The sequence below is a fragment of the Pygocentrus nattereri genome, chromosome 30 (assembly GCF_015220715.1).
Source record: "Pygocentrus nattereri isolate fPygNat1 chromosome 30, fPygNat1.pri, whole genome shotgun sequence".
NCBI lineage: Eukaryota > Metazoa > Chordata > Actinopteri > Characiformes > Serrasalmidae > Pygocentrus > Pygocentrus nattereri.
In genome coordinates, this window is record NC_051240.1 from 13,625,972 (window position 1) to 13,628,471 (window position 2,500).

The 2,500-nt window shown below is 48.8% G+C and overlaps 1 protein-coding gene across 8 annotated transcripts in view; it reads left to right on the forward strand.

Moving 5' to 3' along the window:
• Positions 1 to 2,500, forward strand: part of stradb (STE20 related adaptor beta) — a 15,721-nt gene that overhangs the window by 7,119 nt on the left and 6,102 nt on the right. For all 8 annotated transcript variants that reach the window (XM_017703648.2, XM_037536495.1, XM_017703649.2 and 5 more), the window contains 2 exons: positions 1,351 to 1,522; positions 2,300 to 2,404. In XM_017703648.2, the coding sequence (XP_017559137.1) occupies positions 1,351 to 1,522; positions 2,300 to 2,404 (277 nt within the window). The remainder of the gene's footprint in view (positions 1 to 1,350; positions 1,523 to 2,299; positions 2,405 to 2,500) is intronic.

Here is a 2,500-nt window from a genome sequence, read left to right on the forward strand (position 1 = left end):
CAAAATGGGTCAGAAGAGAGATTTGACGGACTCTGAACAGTCAGAAACTGTGATATGTCTTGCGGAGGGATGCGGCAGTCTTGAAACTGCCAAACCTTTGAAGCGTGATCACCGAACAATCAAGCCTTTCATGGCAAATAGCCAACAGGGTCGCAAGAAGCGTGTTGAAAAAAACGGCGCTAAATAACTGCCCATGAATTGAGGAAAATCAAGCGTGAAGCTGCCAAGATGCCATTTACCACCAGTTTTGCACATATTTCAGAGCTGCAACGTTACTGGAGTATGAAAAAGCACGAGGTGCGCGATACTCAGGGACTTGGCCAAGGTAAGGAAGACTGAAAAACAACCACCTTTGAACAAGAAACATAAGATAAAACGTCAAGACTGGACCAAGAAATATCTTAAGACTGATTTTTCTAAGGACTGATGAAATGAGAGTGACTCTTGATGGGCCAGATGGATGGGCCCGAGGCTGGATCAGTAATGGGCAGGGAGCTCCACTCCGACTCAGACGCCAGCAAGGTGGAGGTGGGGTACTGGTATGGGCTGGTATCATCAAAGATGAACTTGTGGGACCTTTTCGGGTTGAGGATGGAGTGAAGCTCAACTCCCAGACCTACTGCCAGTTTCTGGAAGACTCCTTCTTCAAGCAGTGGTACAGGAAGAAGTTGATTTTCATGCAGGACAATGCTCCATCACACGGATCCAAATACTCCACAGCGTGGCTGGCCAGTGAAGGTCTAAAAGAAGAAAAAATAATGACATGGCCCCCTTGTTCACCTGACCTGAACCCTTAGAGAACCTGTGGTCCCTCATAAAATGTGAGATCTACAGGGAGGGAATCAGGACACCTCTCTGAACAGTGTCTGGGAGGCTGTGGTGACTGCTGCACGCAATGTTGATTGTAAACAGATCAAGCACCTGACAGGGATGGAAGGCTTTTGAGTGTCATCGTAAAGAAAGGTGGCTATATTGGTCACTGATTTGTTTTTGAATGTCAGAAATGTTTATTTCTAAATTTTGTGTTGTTATATTGGTTTACCTGGTGAAAATAAACAAGTGAGATGGGTATAGTGAGGGGTGGATGAGATCCGTCCCGAGTTCCTCAAGGCTCTGGATGTTGTGGGGCTGTCTTGGCTGACACGCCTTTTCAACATTGCATGGACATCAGGGGCGGTGCCACTGGATTGGCAGACTGGGGTGGTGGTGCCTCTTTTTAAAAAAGGGGACTGGAGGGTGTGTTCCAACTACAGGGGAATCACACTCCTCAGCCTCCCTGGTAAGGTCTTTGCAGGGGTACTGGGGTACATATATAAAAAGCTAGAGATTTTTTCTTTCTCCTCCTTTCAGGGGCGTGAAGGCGAGTCATGTGCTGCTGTCTGCTGAGGGCCGTGTGTGTCTGTCTGGGCTGCAGAGTGTGTATAGTTTAATGAGAGATGGGAAGAGGATGAGAGCCGTGTTCGACATGCCTCAGCACAGTCCGTCTCTGCTGCCCTGGCTCAGCCCTGAGCTGCTGAGACAGGTAAACACACGCACAGAGACATACAAACATACACACATACACGCACAGAGACATACAAACATACACACATACACGCACACAGACATACAAACATACACACATACATACACACCACACACACACGCTCGCACACATACACACACACACACACACACACACATACACACACACACTCACCTACGCAGGCACACACACACGCGCGCACCTATGCACGCACACACACACACACACACGCTCGCACACAGACATACAAACACACACATACACACACACACACACACACTCACCTACGCAGGCACACACACGCGTGCACCTATGCACGCACACACACACACGCTCGCACACAGACATACAAACACACATACACACACACACACACTCACCTACGCAGGCACACACACACGCGCGCACGTATGCACGCACACACACACACTCGCACACAGACATACAAACACATATACACACACACACACACGCTCAAACACACACTCACCTACACAGGCACACACGCGCGCACCTATGCAAGCACACACACACAGACATAAACACACACACAGATATACAAACGCACACACGTTTGGTGATTTGTGAAGATCTGGGTGTCCCTGGTCAAATGACATGTTGGATTTTTAAGTGAAAAGTAAAAATTTTAAGTTAATTTCAAAATCAGCAAAACATATAATCTGACCGGAGTGCCCAGACTTTAGCAAACAGCAGTGCACAGAGTACATGACGGCCCCGTCACTGCCGCCGGTTTGAGTGTCTGCATTCCTGCAGGACCTGCACGGTTACGGGGTGAAGTCCGATATCTACAGCGTGGGGATTTTGGCGTGTGAGCTGGTCAGCGGGAGAGTTCCATTCCAGGACATGCCGCCCACTCTGGTACTGCAGAACCTGCACTCAGATTATATGTAATTACATGAACACATCAGCACCACACACAGCAAAGGGGTCGCATCTCGAGGGCTGTCCAGCTCC